We start from the raw sequence: 18,663 nt of genomic DNA, 5'->3' as shown, positions 1-18,663 counted from the left end.
AAAAAAAAAAAAAAAAAAAAAAAAAAAAAAAAAAAAATAGCCCACCAATATTACCTTTGTGTTGTTTAATTTGTTTTCTAAAGAATATTAAGTTCTCAAGTACTATAAATCATTTGCGTCGTATAGTTCCCTTGGAGGGCTTTTGTTTTATTATTTATTATTTTTATTATTTTTTGAGACTGTCTGTCCGTGTCACAGACTGGAGTACAGTGGTGTGATCTCGGCCCACTACAACTTCTGCTTCCAGGTTCAAGTGATTCTCCTGCCTCAGTCTCCCAAGTAGCTGGGATTACAGGCTGGTGCCACCGCGTCCAGCCTTGGAAAGCTTTTTTGCTTTTTTTTGTTGTTGTTTGGAGACGGAGGCTCTCTGTGTCGCCCAGACTGGAGTGCAGTGTTGCGATCTCAGCTCACTGCAAGCTCCGTCTCCCGGGTTCACGCCATTTTCCTGCCTCAGTCTCCCGAGTAGCTGGGACTACAGGCGCCTGCCACCACGCCCGGCTAATTTGTTGTATTTTTAGTAGAGACGGGGTTTCACTGTGTTAGCCAGGATGGTCTCGATCTCATGACCTCGTGATCCCTCCCAAAGTGTTGGGATTACAGGCGTGAGTCACTGCGCCCTGCTGGAAAGCTTCTAAAGTAGTTTCTTTATGTAGCTGTATTCTCAGCACTATTCTTTTTTTTCTTTTTTCTTTTGAGAGGCAGCCTCACTCTGTCACCCAGGCTGCAGTGCAGGCACAATCTCAGCTCACTACAACCTCCGCCTCCCGGGTTCAAGCCTATCTCTTGCCTCAGCCTCCTGAGGAGCTGTGACTATAGGTGCGCACCACCACGCCCCGACTAATTTTTGTATTTTTAGTAGAGACGGGATTTCACTATGTTGGCCAGGCCTCTCAGCACTATTTTTAGGAGGTACCTTTTATTACCTGTTTTCTTCAAAGGAGATGAGTAAATATTGTAACAACAGTTTGATTTTTATTAATTCTATGACCTTTTCATTGAAACAACCACGTGACCATAAAGCATATCCATAGGCCGGGCACGGTGGCTCACGCCTGTAATCCCAGCACTTTGGGAGGTGGAGGCAGACGGATCACGAGGTCAGGGGATCGAGACCATCCTGGCTAACACTGTGAAACTCCGTCTCTACTAAAAATACAAAAAATTAGCAGGGCGTGGTGGCGGGCCTGTAGTCCCAGCTACTTGGGAGGCTGAGGCAGGAGAATGGCGTGAACCCGGGAGGCGGAGCTTGCAGTAAGTCGAGATCGCGCCACTGCACTCCAGTCAGGGCGACGGAAGGAGACTCAGTCTCAAAAAAAAAAAACAAAAAAAAAAGCATATCCATATTTGAACTTCTAAACATTTACAAGGCAACTAATGTAATTAGATCTTCAAAATTTCTTGGCTCTTTCAGTAAGCTATCACTGAGCTGTGTAGAGTAATATAAATTGCTGCTTGCACAGTGTCCCCTGTAACATCTAGTGGAATTTAGCCACACTCATTTATTTAAACAATGTCTGTGGCTACTTTTACATCACAATGGGAGAATTCAGTATTTGCAACCAAGACCGTAGGGCCTGCAAAACCTAAAATCTTCACTGTCTGGTCCTTTACAGAAAAAGTCTCCCAACTACGGAACTAGATGGCTAGACCAAAGGTCCTTGAGTACATGGATCAAGTGTGTCTTGCTCACAGCTGTATCCCCAATGCATACCACATTATTGTACATATCACTCAAATAATCTGCTGAAAAGAATGGTACTTCATTTACAAAAATAAGCAGTGGACTTGATTTGGTCTGCAGGTTGTAGTTTGCCAACTCTTGGTCTGGTTTATTTGTTTCTTGGCCTCTGTCTCTCTTTCTTGCTCTTATATTCACAGCAGCAATTTTTATAAAGAGTTCCATTGATTTATTTGTTACAGTTATGTAAGGTAAGATTGTGGAAGAACTGGATCTTGTATAACTGATACAAGCTAACTCTTGTATTTTCTTTTACTCTTTTATGCAGGACATTTTATTTCCTTACATCGAAGAAAATGTTAAAGAGTATCTGCAGACACATTGGGAAGAAGAGGAGTGCCAGCAGGATGTCAGTCTTTTGAGGAAACAGGTTGGGACATTTCTGGCTTACATTCCCAAGTGTCTTAGAAATGAGAGTACCTGGAGATTTAGAACATGCTATGAGCATTTTGTAAAATAAGTGCCCTGGTTTGATAAGGAATGGAATTTGCAGTGACTTAGTGAGTTGCCTGCTTAGGAATTCACAGTACATGATTAAAGGCTGGATCATGTCAGTTTGTTGTTTCTGGAGTTGCTCTTTGTTTTTTTTCTTTCTTTCTTTTTTTTTTTTGTGATGACGTCTCGCTTTGTCGAACAGGCTGGTGTGTGGTGGTGCGATCTTAGCTCACTGCAACCTCTGCTTCCTGGGTTCAAGCAATTCTCCTCCCTCAGCCTCCCGAGTAGCTGGGACTACAGGCGCCTGCCACCATGCCCAGCTAATTTTTTATATTTTTAGTGGGGATTGGGTTTCACCGCATTGGACAGGCTGGTCTAGAACTCCTGATTTCAAGTGATCCACCCTCCTCGGCCTCCCAAAGTGCTGGGATTACAGGCATGAGCTTACCACCCCCAGCCCACCCAGAAAGGGCCTAAGTTTGCAAATATATGGCATTTTTAGGCAATTTAAATAGCTCTAGAAATAGGCAACTCTAGGCTGGGCATGGTGGCTCACACCTGTAATCTCAGCACTTTGGGAGACCGAGGTGGGTGGATCACTCGAGGTCAGGAGATTGAGACCAGCCCGGCCAAAATGGTGAAACCCTGCCTCTACTAAAAATACAAAAAATTAGCTGGATGTGGTGGCAGGCACCTGTAGTCCTGGCTCCTTGGGAGGCTGAGGCAGGAGAATTGCTTGAACATGGGAGGCGAAGGTTGTAGTGAGCCAAGATGGCGCCACTGTACTCTAGCCTGGGCTACAGAGCAAGACTCTGTCTCAAAAAAAAAAAAAAAAAAGCCCTTTCTGGGTAGAATGCAAAAGGTTTTGAGCAGTCTGTGCATTTTTTATTAACATCTCTATATTAGTCTGTTCTTACATTGCTGTAAAGAAATACCTGAGAGTGGGTAATTTTTAAGAAAAGAGGTTTAATTGGCTCACAGGTCTACAGGCTATACAGGAAACATAGTGGCATCTGCTTCTGGGGAGACCTCAGGAAGCTTCTAGTCATGATGGAAGGCAAAGCAGGAGCAGGCGTCTCACATGGTGAAAGTCAGGAGCAAGAGAGTGGGGAGGGGAGGTGCTACACACTTTAAAACAGCCAGAACTCATTATTGCTAGAACAGCATCAAGGAGGATGGTGCAATTTCAATGTGCAATTTGGGCAGGGACACACATCCAAGCTACGTCATTCTCCATGACAGTACTTCATCATTTTGCACTCCCTCCTTCCTCACTGCAGGTCCCTGCTGCCCCCTCTACAGTGCTCCTGGGTCCTCACACCCATACTCCCCTTCCAGACTCCTCACCCCAGCTCACTCTGACCCAGCCCTCATACCTCCTTTGGTCTCCTGTGCTTTGTTCTGCTCTCTTCCCAGCAGTCATCAGTCTGTCTTTTCCTTCCACATTGTGTGCTACGGAACTCCTGCTCTGTTGTTTTTCTTGTTAAAATTGCTTCAATGGCAAAGATCTTAAAAGGTCTGCAGAGCTAACTCACTGGCAGTTATTTTCTAGTTAGTTCTATATTGGATACTGTGGAATGCTCTCTGTAGGTGTTTTACTGTTAGGAATTAGGATTCGAAATGTAGTTATGTCCTTTGGGCATGGAATATTTGGGTTTGTTTAATTTTCTGGATAACTCAGGGTTAATCTGAAATACATGAGTCCTTACTTAATGTTGTTTTTAGGTTCTTGGAAACTGACTTTAAGTGAAATGGCACTTCAATTTCAATTTTCAATTTTAAACCAACTATAACAAAACTAATTTTTTTCCCACATAAATGTTATAACAAAATGATGTTGAAGGAAATGACAGTATTTGAGAAGGTCATGTCACTTGAAGTCACAGTTTCCAAGAACCTTTCGATGATGTTAAATGAGGACTTACTTTACTTTCCTCCCTTACCTTTTTTTGTTATCAAAACCTTGTTGAAACATACATACATAGTCCCCCATTATTGTATATAAATATGTATATATGTATCTTTAGAAATTGGACTGCTTTGTCACAAGGTCATTGTTCTAAGTGGCTATTAGGATTTTTGCAAGATGTGGGAGATCATAGGAGACTGAATGTGAACCAACCTCATTACTTCACTAGCTTCTTTTCACTGAATTCCAGGCATAAACTAATTTATGAGATTTTCTTCGTTTCTTTCTCAATTAGTTATAGTGCAGAGAAAATGATCAGATTGAGTTAAAGTCCTGGTTTGTTGATCCCAGTAGTGAATCAACAAATCAAGTCTTAATTCTATCTTTATGTGCTCTCTTGTCTCATAAACAACATGCCTCTCAGTTTAAATTTCAGCTTTTAGCAAAAGGAAAGGTAATGCAAATTTATTAATCCAGGTTCTTTTAGGAATCATTTGTATCAGCTCCTAAGTATATGCTGTTTCAATTTGCAGCCATACTAGGGCTAATGATGGAGAAAGTTGTTCTGCTGGGTTTTTGGGTCTCGTTTTAAATGACTCTTTTTTGAATAAGCAAAAAACAAACATCATGTTGTTTCTGACTTAAAGGCTGAAGAGGACGCCCACCTGGATGGGGCTGTTCCTATCCCTGCAGCGTCTGGGAATGGAGTGGATGATCTGCAGCAGATGATCCAGGCCGTGGTAGATAATGTGTGCTGGCAGATGTCCCTGGATCGAAAGACCACTGCACTCAAACAGCTGCAGGGCCACATGTGGAGGGCGGCATTCACAGCTGGGCGCATGAAAGCAGAGTATGTGCTCGAGTCAGCCTAAACGTTTCACCAGTCCCAAATCCAAATATGTTTTTTCACTAGTCTCCCTTTCCAGCGTAAGTCACATGATTGGTAAAATAGATAAAAATCCACATTCTTTTTAAGTCTAACAAGTGAGCTTTGTTGCATTTTTTCAAAACTGGGCTAAAATATTTCAGCTGATTAGATTACCCGGACCTGCCTGTCTGGTCTTGTGGGTTGGTTGAAGGACTTGTCAAAGTCTCCGTTTAAAATAGCTTCCTAGAAAATGGTGACTTCCTTGAACTAAGTCATATTTGATTCTTAGCACATGAGTGACAGCTCTGTTGGGCTGCTTCCCTGGACTGTGAATTACCTGCTTTTTGCTCTGTGAGACATAGGAAATTGTTTCCCCATCATGTTGAGGTTACTCAGAGGATGTCCTCACTACCACATTCTTCTTTGCTCTTTTGAGCAACTTCCACAGATTCTTTGAGTCTTGGTTATGGAGTTCCTAAAAGCACTCCTGCCTGAGGAGACTTTGGAGTATTACACTACTGAGAAATTCTTGATTGATTCAGACAGGATCCCACTCTGTTGGCTGGAGTGCAGTGGCATGATCATGGCTCACTGCAGCCTTGACCTCCCCCAGTTCAGTTGATCCTCCTACCTCAGCCTCACAAGGAGCTGGGACTAGGCATGTACCACTATGCCCGGCTAGTTTTTGTATTTTTAGTACAGATGGGGTTTTACCATGTTGCCCAGGCTGGTCTCAAACTTCTAGGCTTGAGCGATCTGCCTGCCTTGGCCTCCCAAAATGCTGGGGTTACAGGCATGAGCAACCATACCTGGCCTATTTTTTTTTTTTAGAGCTGCGGTCTTGCTCTGTGATCCACACTAGAGTGCAGTGGTGCCTTCATAGCTCACTTTAGCTTTCAAGTGATCCTCCGGCCTTAGCCTCCTGATTAGCTGGGACTGCAGCATGTACCACCACATTTTTGTAGAGGTGTGGTCTTGCTATGTTGTCCATACCATATTGCTGAGAAATTCTTTTCATTTGTTTGTTTTTGTTTTTGCTTTGAGACCGATTCTTGCTCTTCACCCAGGCTGTAGTGCAGTGGTGCAATCTCAGCTCACTGCAACTTCCACCTCCTGGGTTCAAGCGATTCTCCTGCCTCAGCCTCTGGAGTAGCTGGGATTACAGGCGCCTGCTACCATACTAATTTTTGTATTTTTAGTAGAGATGGGGTTTCACCATATTGGCAGGCTGGTCTTGAACTCCTGACCTCAAGTGGTCCGCCCCGCCTCAGCCTCCAAAACTGCTAGGATTACAGGTATGAGCCACCTCTCCCAGCCTATTTTTGTTTTTGGAGACAGAGTCTTGCTCTGTTGTCTAGGATGGAGTGCATTGACACAATCTCAGCTCACTGCAACCTCCGCCTCCTGGGTTCAAGCAATTCTTGTATCTCAGCCTCCCGAACAGCAGGGACTACAGGCCACCACACCTGGCTAATTTTTTGTATTTTAGTAGAGACAGGGTATTACCATGTTGTCCAGGCTAGTCTTAAGCTCCTGAGCTCAGGGCAGCCCACCCACCTTGGCCTCCTAAAGTGCTAGGATTACAGGCATGAGCCACCGTGCCCGGCCTGCTAAGAATTTTTTTTTTTTTTTTTTTTTTTTTGAGATGGAATCTCATTCTGTTGCCCAGTGATCTCTGCTCGCTGCAAGCTCCGCCTCCCAGGTTCACACCATTCTCCTGCCTCAGCCTCCCGAGTAGCTGGGACTACAGGCACCCGCCACCACGCCCAGCTAATTTTTTGTATTTTTGGTAGAGACAGGGTTTCACCGTGTTAGCCAATATGGTCTCTATCTCCTGACCTCGTGATCTGCCCGCCTCGGCCTCCCAAAGTGCTGGGATTACAGGCGTGAGCCACCATGCCCAGCCGTGAAATTCTTAATAAGACTTTGCCTCTAAGGATTTTGGGCCATTGCCTGCTGTAAACCCTAAGATCCAAGATTGTTTCCAGCTGTGTATATTTCTTTTGTGTTTCTGTCAAATGAGATGTTGTTTCTTTATGTACTTTACAAGGAGCTTCTACCTTTTAAAGGATGGACTGGAATTTCAGGATATGCCAGTGATCTGGGAATATCAGCCAGGTTCACTTTGTAAAGCACTCAAAAAAGTGGAGACAGGAGACTGTGCACCCGGTAGTTAGCCCTTACTTCTCTTGGTCTTGGTTCCTTAATTATACAACTAACTGCTGAAGACAGGAGAAATCCTGTCTCCATGAGTGCAAACTAGTACTCAGAATAACATACTTATATGTCTACTGGTTTTGAATATGTTGATCTCTTTCCTTCAATTAGTGCAACATATTAAGCATGTTAATACATACAAAGTGGAAGACTCCACTGACATTTTCCAGGTAATTTTTTAAAGATGACTGGTTCTACAACCTAGGTTCTTTGTGCTTCTCTTTTCACCTTTCTCCTGTGATGTTAATTTCCTCCATGAATATGGAAGACACTGTGGAATTGGTAAAAGAGACAGTGTCAGAAGTCAGAAAAAGACACCTTTGGCTGACTGGTTAATGTGAGATGGTACAAGTCTCAACTGATTTGTTACGTAATTTTTTTCCCCATATAATAAAACGTTGTTTTCTTAGTTCTCAAGAAATGCAGGCCAGGTGCAGTGGCTCACGCCTGTAATCCCAGCACTTTGGGAGGCTGAAGTGGGTGGATCACTTGAGTCGACGAGTTTGAGACCAGCCTGGGTGACGTGGCAAAGCACCATCTCTACAACAAATTAAAAAAAAAAATAGTTGGGGGTGGTAGCACCTGCTTGTAGTCCCAGCTACCTGGGAGGCTGAGGTGGGAGGATCAGTTGAGCCCAGGAGGTGGAGGTTGCAGTGAACTGAGATCACGCCACTGCACTCCAGCCTAGGTGACAGAGCAAGACCCTGTCTCAAAATAAAAAAAGTAATTCCATTTTCTAGCTAATCATAAGTTTATAGCTTTGAGCCTTCAAACTTTGTTTTGATTATTTTGGGTGCAGATATTTTTAAAAAAGCATTTCCATGCTTTCTTAAAGCACACTGGACATAATTTAACCTTTCTTTGTCATGAAGAACATCCAAAATTATATTATGTTATATTATAACATATATATTATATTATATTATGTATAATAAAGCTGTTGTTTGCTTTTTTGAGTTTTTTGGGAATTTAAAAAACTCTTTCCCATTTCATCCTTTTATCTGTAGTCCCTTTTTACTGTCACTAGTGGCTGTCTGTTCATAACTATCCTCCTTTCCACATAGATTGTTGCCTCTAACCTGCTGTGAGCCTGGAACTTGGACAATACGTTTATTAGAACTGCAGGAGTTTGTAGTCTCAGGGAGCTGCTTCTCAGGTTACCATTTGGGCACAAATAGAGAAACATGGCATCTGTTTTGACAGGTTTTCATATGGCTAGATGACGTGTTCCTGTGTTTTAACTTAGTGGTCTTCCCTCTAGGTTCTTTGCAGATGTAGTTCCAGCAGTCAGGAAATGGAGAGAGGCTGGAATGAAGGTGTACATCTATTCCTCAGGGAGTGTGGAGGCACAGAAACTGTTATTTGGGCACTCTACGGAGGGAGATATTCTTGAGGTAGGTTACCTAGTTTACTTTGTTTTTTGATGCTATCAAAGCATGAAATAATGAATGTTAAAGGAAAACTAATTGGAACTACTAGAATGCTTTTTTTTTTTGGTTGTTTAAAATTAGGTAAGAAGAAAATAATCACTTTTAATTATATTGTATTTACAGTTTATTTTATATAAGGTTGTTACATAAAGTTTATTCTGTGTCTTCAAAAATAAAATCAGGTAGGATGCAAAACAGGATTGTGCAGTCCTGAGAAATACATAAAGATTTTTTGAATACAGCAGAGGACAAGGTGCACTCATTTGTTTCTGGCTCTTTGAAGAAGTATAGATTTTGTTTAAGAAGAAACAGCATATTACAGGAGAACCAGGCACATTTTTAAATACAGTGATAAGTTAAGGTCGTCACCTGTTGCATTTCGTGTACATGAGAAAATTCTTGCTAGCCCCTCTGTGTCATCATCCCTGCGCCCCCTGGAGGATGGGGTGATCAATGAAAGAAGTGACTACATTTAGAGTTTTAAAAAGAAGTGCTGATTAGCTGAATAAACTTACAGTAGGTAACTTGGAATATAGACAACTTAAAATAGATTACTTACAATAGGTAACTTGGCCAGATACTTTTTAAAAATAAATATTTACCAGCCGGGCGCGGTGGCTCACGCCTGTAATCCCAGCACTTTGGGAGGCCAAGGTGGGCGGATCATGAGCTCAGGAGATCGAAACCATCCTGGCTAACATGGTGAAACCACATCTCTACTAAAAAAAAAAAAAAAAAAAAAAATTAGCCGGGTGTGGTGGTGGGCGCCTGTAGTCCCAGCTACTCGGGAGGCTGATGCAGGAGAATGGCATCACCCGGGAGGCGGGGCTTGCAGTGAGCAGAGATCGCGCCACTGCACTCCAGCCTGGGCGACAGAGCGAGACTCCCGTCTCAACAACAACAACAAAAATTTTACTTATTTTAACCTACAATAGGTAACTGGAATATAGACTGACCTTGCAATTTTAACTTATAATAAGTAACTTGAATATAGACCACACTTACAATAGGTTACTTACAGTAGGTATCTTGGCCAGACAAGTTTTTAAAATAAATATTTATTGAGCACCTATCATGTGCAAAGAACACTTTGGCTTTGGAGGTTGTCATATTCTAATTTTAGGATTTTCCTACTTTCTGTCTTATTTTTAAATCAAATATTAAATCAATAATGAAACCCTTTAATCCTTGGTGACTGTTCTCTTAATACAGATACAACTTCTTTTCTGCTCTCTGTGACAATCATGACAGGACAAAAGTGCCTACTGAGTTCACTAATAAGGATTTTACTCTCTAGTTACTAAGTGAGGCAAACGCGAGAAAAAGAAAATACGCAAAATCAATCTTGACTTAAAAAAAAACCTTAAAATTACTTTTATTTATTTATTTATTTATTTTAGCTTCCCATAGGCCAAACCCAGTTTGTCTTTGAGTGCTTACTATGCTTGTTTTTAGTTTGTGAAAAGTTCTGAAAACATTCAAAAAATCACATCTTAGTAACTGACCCTAAATATGGACTTACTTTAATTACTGTTGCTTAAATTAGCAAGTTACAGATTTGACTCCAATTGTTTCCAAGAGGGCAGAGACATAGATGAGCCCTTGGGTAGAATTTCAAAATGTTTTAATTAGAAAATGAGAATTTCTTGTAAGTAAAATAATAGCTTATTCATAAGGCAGGTTAGAGAAATTTTTTCACCATAAGATTAAACGACAGTGTTCAGAATCTTTCATCAGGAGTAAAATTCAATCCAGTAAGTAGTTTGAGTGCAAATCATCTTTAAGGGTAGGATGTAGGGCATGTTTATGTTAAGCTATTTCAGATGTAAAAGGAATGCTAGTGAAAACCAGGTAGATTATAAAATGATCTTATGTATATTAAGCTGCTAGTTTTCTTCTTCCAAATGTCTGTTGCTATAAAATCTTTATTTTTACTTTGTGTAGCCTCCATAAAGTTCCCTATAAAGTAGATTTTCAGTAAATACTGAATGAATGAAGTAACTGTGATTATCATGTGTTTCAGAGAAAGGCATGAGGGGCACTGCAAGTGTATTTGTATTGTCAGTCTTTCACCTTCTATTTGTTCAGCTTGTCGATGGTCACTTTGATACCAAGATTGGACGCAAAGTGGAGAGTGAAAGTTACCGAAAGATTGCAGACAGCATTGGGTGCTCAACCAACAACATTTTGTTTCTGACAGATGTTACTCGAGGTGAGTAATAGACTTCTTATATTATATACTCCAGGATATGAACTGGGCCTGGCACTACAAATATATTGCCTCTTTAAAGAAAGTCTATATGGGGATCCTTAAAAAATCAGTTTTACAGTTTTATATAAAGAAACTGTCTGGTTCATGTTTGAATTTAAAAAACAAACAAAAAACAGCAGTGAACGTAGGCATGGTGGCTCATGCCTGTAATCCCAGCACTTTTGTGGTCTTAGGCAGGAGGATTGCTTGAACCCAGGAGTTCGACCCTAACCTGGGCAACAATGTAAGACCCCTGTCTCTACAAAAAAATTCAGAAAGTTAGCTGGGTGTGGTGGCTCACTCCTGTGGTCCCAGCTGCATGGGAGGCTGAGGCAGTGGGATCAATTGAGCCCAGGAGGTCGAGGCTGCAGTGAGCCTTGTTTGCACCACTGCACTGCAGCCTGGGTGACAGGGCAAGACTGTCTCAAAAAAGAATGAACCAACTCTGGGGGTTGCATGTGGGGAAGTGGCATTGAAAAGACTAACTCTTCTCGTTTAACTCCTTGTCCATGATTTCCCACCTATTGCTATGTACACACACATACACACTATGACACAGGAAATTAACAAAGGAAGACTTAGAGGAATTGTCATGGGAAGGAGCATGCAGGCAGAGGTGTGAGTATAAGGGGTGGTTAGTTGACAATAAAGTCACTGTAGACCTACATCAAATGCGGTTAACAATAGTAAGATCAGCTATATGCACCCAGCCAAAATAAAGAGGGAGAGAAAGAGAACTGTAATTAGCTTAAGCAATTTTGCCCATCGTTCCAATTGATGCACTTCCCCGTTGTGAGTAGGTGAGTCACCCCTGCCAGATGGTCTTCGTTCCCCAGGAATCTCTGAGGTTGTGAATCTCAGGCTTTGTTATATATGATTCACTTAGAGACGTATATATTTTTTACTCAGCATGGCCCTCTTTATTGTTTATAGTAACAGTAGCATGTATATTATTACATTATGGGTTGAATGCACAAAACAGTGTATACCATACTTTGTTGGTAATATACATTATTTCAAGAGTAGTTTTTTTTTTAGACAGGGTTTTGCTCTGTTGCCCAGGCTGGGGTGCAGTGGTGCAATCTTGGCTCACTGCCTCCTGGGTTCAAGCAATTCTTATGCCTCAGTCACCTGAGTAGCTGAGATTATAGGTGCGCACCACCACCCCAGCTAATTTTTTTTTTATTTTTAGTAGAGATGGGGTTTTGCCATATTGGCCAGGCTGGTCTCAAACTCCTAACCTCAAGTGTTCCTCCTGCCTCTGCCTCCCAAAGTGCTAGGATCACAGGTGTGAGCCACTGTGCCTGGCCTTCAAGAGTAGTTTTGATCAAATGGAAAACATACTGGAGCATCTACCTAAGAATGTGAGTCCTCTAGAGAATTACAGAAGGAGAAAGTAGTGAATGAGGAAACAAGCAGGTGAAAGGTAAAGAGTGCTGGAGGAAGGTGGCCTCTGCAATTCTTACTGAAAAGCCCCTGGTTGGTAAGGCTTTCCCCTGGCTCCAACTTGTGATTGAGCATTCATTCTCCTTAGAGTGTTAGTGCATCACCCACTGAGCCTACTTTTGGTAGGTTTATAATTTCCCTTGTATTTGAGGGCAGCTCTGCATACTTGTGTTTCTTCCATTCTGCGATGGGTTGCAGGTTTCTCCAGGCCTGAAATCATACCTTCTGTTTACCCCAAAGCAGGGCTTTGTGTACTGTGCAGCTGCTCTTGGCAAACTGTGTCTGTGACAGGAGGCTGGGGAAGGGGATTAGGGAAAAGGGGCAGAGGAGAGGAGGAGGATGCTCTTTTGCTTAGTCAACTCCACATGACTCCTGGGGCCTCCTGGTAGTAGCTTCAGCAGTCTGTAGGCAGGAGTCCTCTCTCCAGCCCTCCCTATCTGTTACTATAGAACTAATGTCACTCCTGAGATTTTCAGAGCTAGGACCCAAAGGAAAATCCAGGCTTCTGGTAAAGGTGCCTTACCTGAGGTAGTGTGTTTGAACTGTTCTTTCTCTTCTGCTGACCCTTGAGCTTTTGGTTTATTGAGATAGGCAAGAGTTGTAGGTATGTATGCAGATACTAATTTGCTAAGCGGTTTTAAAAACAATCAGCATAGGTCATCTAATATCTTAAAAAGTTTTAATAACTTTTCTAGAGAAATAGAGGCAGAGCAGGCTTAATTTTATCTGACATACGATAGACATTCAGTCATTATTAATGTCTTTGTTAAATTTCAGTCCTTGGTTAATCTGGACTGGAATTTTATTTTATTTATTTTTATTTTTATTTATATTTTGCGACGGAGTCTTGCTCTGTTACCCAGGCTGGCGTGCAGCGGCACAATCTCGGCTCACTGCAACCTCCGCTTCCGAGGTTCAAGCGATTCTCCTGCCTCAGCCTCCTGAGTAGCTGGGATTACATGCACCTGCCACCACGCCCTGCTAATTTTTGTATTTTTAGTAGAGGCGAGGTATTTGCCACGTTGGCCAGGCTGGTCTCAAACTCCTGACCTCAGGTGATCTACCCATCTCAGCCTCCCAAAGTGCTGGGATTACAGGCGTGAGCCACCACAGCTGGCCTGGAATTTTAAATCTAGATGTTAATTGACGAGATTTGAAAACTGAAAAGATTTGGCAGGGATCAGCCCATGTCCTGTGTGTCCAAGCATTTCTACAAACTCTCAGCTCATTTTTTTCTACTTTCTGGAAAGCTTTATATTTACATATCTGATTGCACTGGAAGAGAGACTGACAGATGCACAGACACAATGCTTCAAGGGTCACTGTATAATGACTAGGTAGCCAGGCCATGTGAAATGTACTGTCAATGAGCATTAGCCTTAGCAACAACCATTTCACCTGGCCTCTACTTTGAACTCACTGTAAATGTTTGCCTATCATTCTTCTGTATAGAAACCTTTTCCTGATTTGAAACTTCAGTATACTCTTCTGATTTTGAGGGGCTTAGAGTGGTAGGGTGGGGGGTCATTACTATCAATGAAGGGTAGGTATGTGTTATCAGTTCCTGTGAAGAATGGGAATTTGAAAACCTTTTACTATGTTTTGCTTCTTATGAAAAGGAAATAGGCCTTGTTCTGGTGAGTTTAGCTGATTTAATCTGTGAATTGTTTTTCTTTAACCATTCAGGCTGTTGGAGATGAAAGTCTGTAGTTTTGCTTATATTTAATTTCCCTAGCACTTTGGATGGTAAATTTCTGCAGTCTTAGAATTAAGGGTCTGGTTTGTGGCGAGTGCTCTGCTCAGAGCCAGCCAATTCTGGGATTAAATGCACAGTTCAATTTGCTCTATCTAATATGGAGATAGACCTTTGCTCTATCTCCATATTAAGAATTACAACCCCTGTCCTTAGACCACTTACAGTTTCTTCATATTCTTGTAGCCACTTAGTTTTTGTATTTGGGATCACATAGTACATCTATAATTTCAGATCTTTCTCTTCTCACTTAAGCCTTTTCCTCAGTTGTAGTTGTAGAAATTATTCCTAATTTTGGAGAATAGAAATAATCCCTAAATTGGCTTCAAAATGAAATTGGCTCCCTTTGATTCTCTGTAAGGCAGTTTTATTCCTGCCCTTTGTCTTCTGCTGGCCCCATACATGCTTAGGCGGTGGGGCCAGAACTTGGGTCATTGGCAGATGGGATGAGGCAGGGAGCTGTCTGCCTGCTCGCTCTTTTCTCTCTCTCTGGTCCTGTTTTGGTACCACATGCTTTCCACTGCTGCGGCAGAATGAAAAACTAAGTTAATATCCCAAATAATGGCTGGGCGCGGTGGCTCACGCCTGTAATCCTGGTACTTTGGGAGGCCAAGGCGAATGGATCATTTGAGGTCATGAGTTCAAGAGCAGCCTGGCCAGCATGGTGAAACCTTGTGTCTACTAAAATACAAAAGTTAGCTGGGCAGTAGTGATACACGCCTGTAATCCAAGCTACTCTGTTGGGGGCTGAGGCAGGAGAATCGCTTGAGCCTGGGAGGCAGAGGTTGGAATGAGCGGAGACCATGCCACTGCACTCCAGCCTGGACGACAGAGAGAGACCCTGTCTGAAAAAATAAAATAAAAAATAAAATCCCAAATAATACCCAAGTATGAAAATGTATCTCAGTATTATAATAGTAGAGCAAATAGATGCTTAGGGATAAAACTTGCCCTGCGGTGAATTAGATAAGAAGCCTGAGTATGGAACAGCCACTCGTAGTGTCAAGTCCCACGTGGATTGTGATGGCTCAACTTGGTCAAATTCCCGGGTTGCCAGTCACGATGAAAACTTTGCTCAGGGCAGTCAGGCTAGGAAGTAGGGGTGAGTGGAAGCTAGCTGCCTTTCTCCAGTGGCATCTGCAGAGGTGGGCTGAAGAAGGCATTCCCACACAGAGAGGGGAGTCTTGATTACTGTTTGCTCTGGGAAGGTGACAGGCCCTTTCGCAGGCAGAACAGAAAATAGGCACTTGAGGTGGGTGGGTGGGTGGAAGAGACAGCTCAGCCCCAGTGTGTCTCCTGGGAACTTCTTAACTCTCTCAGCATGACTGCCCTGCAGTTAATCTATTCAGGTGCTGTGACTCTTCTCCAAAGGCTGAGAAACTATTGGGGATTACTCTTATACCAAATCTAAACTCCACAGGATGTATTCCAGATTTCTCACCAGTTTTGTTCTATCTGTCCTAGTAAGCGCCATCTCTCTTATCATAGTCCAGTATCCTGTTTCCCACCCTAACTTGCTCCATTCTAGGCTGGGAGCATGACATATTTAGGGTCTGGAGGTAAGAGCAGATATCTTGGGCTGATTAGACCATAGCATTCCATTTGTCCCATTATCTTCTTTGTGTTTTTATTTTTTTGATACAGGGTCTCTGACACCCAGGCTGGAGTGCAGTATTGCGATCTCGGCTCGCTGCAGCCTTGACCTCCTGGTCTCAAGCAATCCTCCCACCTCAGCACTCCTGAGTAGCTGGAACTACAGGCACACACCACCACGCCCAGATAATTTTCTATTTTCTGTTTTGTAGAGAGAGAGTTTCGCCATGTTGCCCAGGCTGGTCTCGAACTCCTGGACGTTCAAGTGAACTCCTGGGTCCACCTGCCTAGGCCTCCCAAAGTACTGGGATTATAGGTGTGAGCCACCGTGCCCAGCCCCATATCATTTTAATTGGTATTACCAACAGCCTGTCCTTTGGGAAACAGCTCAGTTCTCGGTATGGGCTGATGGGAGGAAGTGGAGGAAAGGTGTAGGACAGAACATGACTCCATCCTTCTGCATTCATAAGTACTTAATAAAGCTCAGAAGTGTAGGATACACTGCCATTCTCTTCTGTCAAGTACAGTTACGTATTTTTTAAATTTTTATTATGGAAAAATTAAAACATATATAAAAGAGATAATAATATAGTCAACCCCACGGTTCCCACCTTTTAGCTTCAACAGTTATCAAATCAGGGCCAAATTCATTTCTTCCATCCCCACATCCCCCTGCTGGCTTTGATGCAAATCTCAGACATCATTTTTTGGTGTTTCTGACACACACACACATCCTTTGATTTTCACAGAGGCCAGTGCTGCTGAGGAAGCAGATGTGCACGTAGCTGTGGTGGTGAGACCAGGCAACGCAGGATTAACAGATGACGAGAAGACTTACTACAGCCTCATCACATCCTTCAGTGAACTATACCTGCCTTCCTCAACCTAGAGCAGGGTTGCTAAGGCAGACCGCACTGTTCCCAGAGTTGTCCCTGTAGTGTCTAGGTTTATTCTAATGGTAAAAGTAACTTACTTAAAAAACATACATGTACACATATGTATGCAAGTATGTATATATGTGTATGCTCAAATTAACTTCCACAGGTACATAAGTGAAAGAAGTCTCAGTTCAGTGAACACAAAACTTATTTAAAGATGTTTTATATGTAGAAATTGTTTGAAATCATACTCTAACCCTTAGTGAGGGCAAAGTGTTGTAGAAATTGCTAAAAACCTATCTAATGTGCTATGTTTATCAAGTCATATACTAAAATAGAAAGCTAGTTTTGAGAGATTATTCAGAAGCGTTGTTATTTTAAAAGTGAAATATTTCAAAGACTTTTTTCTAATAATAATTCATTGCCCCTGTTTGTGATTTAGAAGATTATAACAGCTGTATTTCATATTTTCATCCTTATATATATCAAAGACCAAGGTATTTCCTTCTGCTCCAAAAGAGCAAAATTGGGAAAGAAAACTCACTTGAGTCTTGATCAAACAAGTGTCTTTTAAGAAGAAACTTGGTAATCATTGTGGCACCCACAGCAAGCAGTTGCCTTACCAGTGAAAAAAGTACACTGATGTAACAGCTAAAACAGAGATGTGTTCTTAATAGAACAGTTCTAATCCTGCCGGGTGTTATCATTATATATTTTATAGTTACCTTTCTAACTACTTAGCACAGTTTGAGAATATGTTAATTGCTATTTACTATTTTAAAAGTTTTACTGAAATCAGTCCATAAGATTAAGATGAGCCCTAATACGTAAGATTTTCCTCTGGAATGGATGTGAGAAATGTAAATTTTATAACAGCAGTATTTATCCTGGTTTAATTCTAATAGGATGTCTGTCAATTTCATGTTGTGATTAATAAAAGCATTTTCTTCTTCACTCAGTTTTATATAGGTTCCTGAACTCTATCCACATGCCGCCATAGCAAAAGAGAAACTGAAAAACAAGAATATTTAGCTCTTACCTTAATTGTGTATGATGTGTGTGTTTTAATGGAGCGCCAGTGGCAATTCATTGGTTATTATTTGAGTTATGTATACATAAAGGTTACTATTCCATTTGGATAATAAGCATTCAGGATATGAGTGGAGTTCCTTACATTTTTGAGAATCTTAACTTTGAGGTCTATAAGGTAATGCTTGAAGGAGGGAGTTAACTCCTCTAACTAATCAAGAAAAACTCATGAATCCTGGAGGAGTAATTTTAGAAATGCTTTGAATAAGGAAAAAGAAGTCTTAGAACTATGAGAGGACAGGGGATATAAAATATTTTATGTTGATAATTTTGATCTAGTAGCCAATTAAGAAATCTAGGGATTATGAAAATATATGAGTAAAAAAGAAAGGAAATGAGTTTAGGTAAATCTTAGAAATGGGAATAATTTGTAAATGATGATAAAACCACAAATGATAATAAAAGGATGAACTTAATATCTTTTTTTGGAAAGCTCATAGGCAGATGGCAGAAAGTGGTATATCTTGATACTTAAGGAGTAGCTGGAAAAGGAAGAAATGAGAGAAGATTAGGCACTGGGATCTAGATTAGAAAGGAATTGAATAAAACAGAAGGCACACAGCATCTAGCCAGCAGAGGATTGAGGTGGAGAGGCATTTTACCACCCATGTACACTGAGTAAGGAGGATAGAAAATAAATAGATTTCAGGAATGAACAGGAAGTTGAAATACCAGATTTATTTTGCAAAGTAATGGAAAAACCAGTTGAGTGGAATCGTTTTTAGATCCTGAGAAACCCATTCACAAATGATAAAGGTCTTAGGAAGAATTTGAAAGATAAAGTAGATTGGCAAGAGGAAAAATACCTATTTAAGAATGTAGGCCGGGCGCGGTGGCTCAACCCTGTAATCCCAGCACTTTGGGAGGCCGAGAAGGGCGGATCATGAGGTCAGGAGATCGAGACCATCCTGGCTAACACGGTGAAACCCCCTCTCTACTAAAAGATACAAAAAACTAGCCGGGCGAGGTGGCAGGCACCTGTAGTCCCAGCTACTCGGGAGGCTGAGGCAGGAGAATGGCGTAAACTCGGGAGGTGGAGCTTGCAGTGAGCTGAGA

At 41.7% G+C, this 18,663-nt stretch overlaps 1 protein-coding gene across 2 annotated transcripts in view; it reads left to right on the top strand.

Annotated features, from left to right (window-relative positions):
• Positions 1-17,476, top strand: part of ENOPH1 (enolase-phosphatase 1) — a 31,249-nt gene extending 13,773 nt beyond the window's left edge. For both annotated transcript variants that reach the window (XM_017854750.1, XM_017854749.1), the window contains exons 2-6: positions 2,007-2,108; positions 4,730-4,932; positions 8,429-8,561; positions 10,686-10,809; positions 16,390-17,476. In XM_017854750.1, the coding sequence (XP_017710239.1) occupies positions 4,808-4,932; positions 8,429-8,561; positions 10,686-10,809; positions 16,390-16,529 (522 nt within the window). In that variant the 5' untranslated portion in view covers positions 2,007-2,108; positions 4,730-4,807 and the 3' untranslated portion in view covers positions 16,530-17,476. The remainder of the gene's footprint in view (positions 1-2,006; positions 2,109-4,729; positions 4,933-8,428; positions 8,562-10,685; positions 10,810-16,389) is intronic.
• Positions 17,477-18,663: the final 1,187 nt, after the last annotated feature.

This window comes from Rhinopithecus bieti, unplaced genomic scaffold (assembly GCF_001698545.2).
Source record: "Rhinopithecus bieti isolate Rb0 unplaced genomic scaffold, ASM169854v2 scaffold_38123, whole genome shotgun sequence".
In the NCBI taxonomy this organism is placed as follows: domain Eukaryota; kingdom Metazoa; phylum Chordata; class Mammalia; order Primates; family Cercopithecidae; genus Rhinopithecus; species Rhinopithecus bieti.
The sequence above is the reverse complement of the archived record's forward strand: the minus strand, read 5'-3'. Positions and strand labels throughout refer to the sequence as shown.